At 55.1% G+C, this 2,370-nt stretch overlaps 1 protein-coding gene across 2 annotated transcripts in view; it reads left to right on the top strand.

Annotated features, from left to right (window-relative positions):
* Positions 1-1,585: 1,585 nt before the first annotated feature.
* Positions 1,586-2,370, top strand: part of KBTBD8 (kelch repeat and BTB (POZ) domain containing 8) — a 9,487-nt gene continuing 8,702 nt past the window's right edge. Inside the window, exon 1 of one of the 2 annotated variants that reach the window (XM_014946884.1) lies at positions 1,586-1,718. In XM_014946884.1, coding sequence (XP_014802370.1) covers positions 1,703-1,718 — 16 coding nt within the window. In that variant the 5' untranslated portion in view covers positions 1,586-1,702. The remainder of the gene's footprint in view (positions 1,719-2,370) is intronic. The other variant, XM_014946886.1, reaches the window with a different exon arrangement.

The following is a 2,370-nucleotide window of genomic DNA, read 5'->3' as shown; positions in this document are numbered from 1 at the left end:
TCAATGCGGTATCTATATTTCAAAAACATTCTCCATTTCGCTTCTGCATTTTGAATGCCGATCCAGCCCGGCCCAGTCCACACCAAAGGAAATGAACTGTATCAGGCAATGTCATTTGCTAAAAGGTAAGAGTGGAGGTATTCTCCTTCCCTTCGTTTTATATTTCTAGGGACAATTTCACAGGCCGTGCCACTGCCCAACAGGGAAATTGGAAAACTGCAGAATCGATTTGCAGACGTGAAGTTCTATTTTCTTTTACACCTCTTTCATCAGCGTCTCTATCATTCCTGTGTTGTGCAGCGTTATTATCGACAGCAGCCTGCACACCACTGGTAATTGTCAAACCAGGGGAAAGCTGTGCCTTGCAAGTGAAAGCAAAACAACGTAAAGCAGCAGTGGGATGGCACCGAGTGGTACTATCCTTGCCTTTAAATTCATCTGCTTAAGAGCACTGGTAATGTACTCACGCTACGTTATTTCTGAGATGCATTTTTAAAATATTTAAATTGGTTTTGTTTGTGTTTTTTCTTCCTCAAAAAAAACTTCTCAGCTAAAAGCTGCAAAGTTGTATTAAACCCATCTTGACTAAACCCAGAAACGTATACTGGACTTCGGAATGCTTCCATTATTTGATAATTCTTATTAATAGCGTGGTACAAAGAAGAAAGAACAAACAAACAAAAAACTAACTCTTCCACAGCAAACTCCTGATGACTCAGTCACCAAGAATGAAACCAGTGGCTAGTTGCTGCTGGAAACTGGAAAAGCCGGTGACTATCAGCCACCTCATCTGTAGGATGGAGAAAGAACCCTACTTGGTGGGATTAAAGGTCACTGGCCACGAAATGGCTGCTTGCCCGCTGCAGTCATTCTCCCACTCTCTCTGTGGCACTGGGATGGCTGACTGGGCTGGCCACGGCGTGCTGGCAGCGTGGAAAAATAAAAAAGGCTCCCAGCGTGATAAGCTTTCAGACTAACCAGCTGATTATACCTTTTTCACTAAAGGTCAATTCAGCTTTTTTCAGCTCTGGGCATTGTAGTCAGACACTGCCCTCTCCCTGACCATGTCTTTGCAGCATTAGGATAGAAGCAGCCTTCTTTTTACGCTGGTTTTCCAGCAGCGGCCATGGCCTCTGCTCTCCCTGGCCTGCCGGGCAGACATCTTCAGGGTGACACCTCCACTCCCCTTCAGGAGGCTTTGCCCCAGGAGGTGCGGGTCAGTGAGGCCAGGAGAGTGGCAGCATAACGCTTGATTAAAGGATTTATTTATGCAGACAGGCCATTTCTGCGGAGTGTTGCTGGAGAGGAGGCCGCTCAGGGCCAAGGTGCTGCGGGCGGCCCGCACGCCCCTGCCTGAGGGCCCCAAAATGGCGGCTCCGCCCTCCAGCGCCCGCCTCCCCGTTGCTACGCGACGGGCAGAGTCCGCCCCCCCGGGCCGCCTCCTGAAAACTACAACTCCCAGGCAGAGCGCCAGGGAGGCAATACGGCTCCCAGCATTCCCCGGCCTCCGGAACTACATTTCCCGGCACGCATCGGGGCCAGGGGCCAATTGGCGTGGTCCATGTTGGTGGGTGCCAGGAGCGGGGTTGGCTTCCGCGGGAGTAAGCGGGCTGAGGAGAGGGAGCGGCGCAGGGGAAGCAGTGCCGGTGACGTTTCCTTTCGGGCCGCCCCCCTCTCCCGCTGCCGGAGCGGGGCCCCGAGAATGGCAGCGCTAGGAGGTTGGTGCGGCCGGGCCACCGGGACTGGGGAAGGGGCTGAAGGGAGGGAGCGGCCTGTGGGGTGGGGGCGGCCCGGAGAGGGGTCGCTACTGAGGAGGGGTGTCGGGGCCTGTGTGTTGAGGGGTGTCTGTGGGGGGGGGGGACGTAGAGGAGGGGGGTCGGCGCCTCTCTGCGGAGGGGTGTCGGGGAGGGTTGTCCATGGGGGGCACTCTGTGAGGGAGGGGTGCTTGGGGCCCCTGGGCTGAAGGGTGATTCTGAGGGGGGAGTGGGCCCTGGCGGGCGGGGTGCTTGGATGAGGGGCCTGCAGTGTGGGGTCTCCCGTGCGGATGGGGGAGGCGGTAGCAGAGGAGGGCGCACGGTAGGTGTCTGCGGGGGATGGGGTCAGAGGTGTGGGGTAAGAGGACGCCGGAGTGAGGGCCTGTGTGTGGGGCCTACGAGAAAGCTGGAGAGGGACTTTTTACAAGAACGTATAGTGATAGGATGAGGGGTAATCGCTTCAAACTGGAAGAAGGTAAATTTAGAGTAGATACTAGGAGCAAATTTTTCACTGTGGGAGTGGTTAGGCATTGGAACAGGTTGCCCAGAGAAGCTGTGGATGCCCCATCCCTGGAGGTGTTCAAGGCCAGGCTGGATGAGGCTTTGAGCAACCTGG

The sequence above is a fragment of the Calidris pugnax genome, unplaced genomic scaffold (assembly GCF_001431845.1).
Source record: "Calidris pugnax isolate Ruff unplaced genomic scaffold, ASM143184v1 scaffold81, whole genome shotgun sequence".
Taxonomy (NCBI): Eukaryota; Metazoa; Chordata; class Aves; order Charadriiformes; family Scolopacidae; genus Calidris; species Calidris pugnax.
The sequence above is the reverse complement of the archived record's forward strand: the minus strand, read 5'-3'. Positions and strand labels throughout refer to the sequence as shown.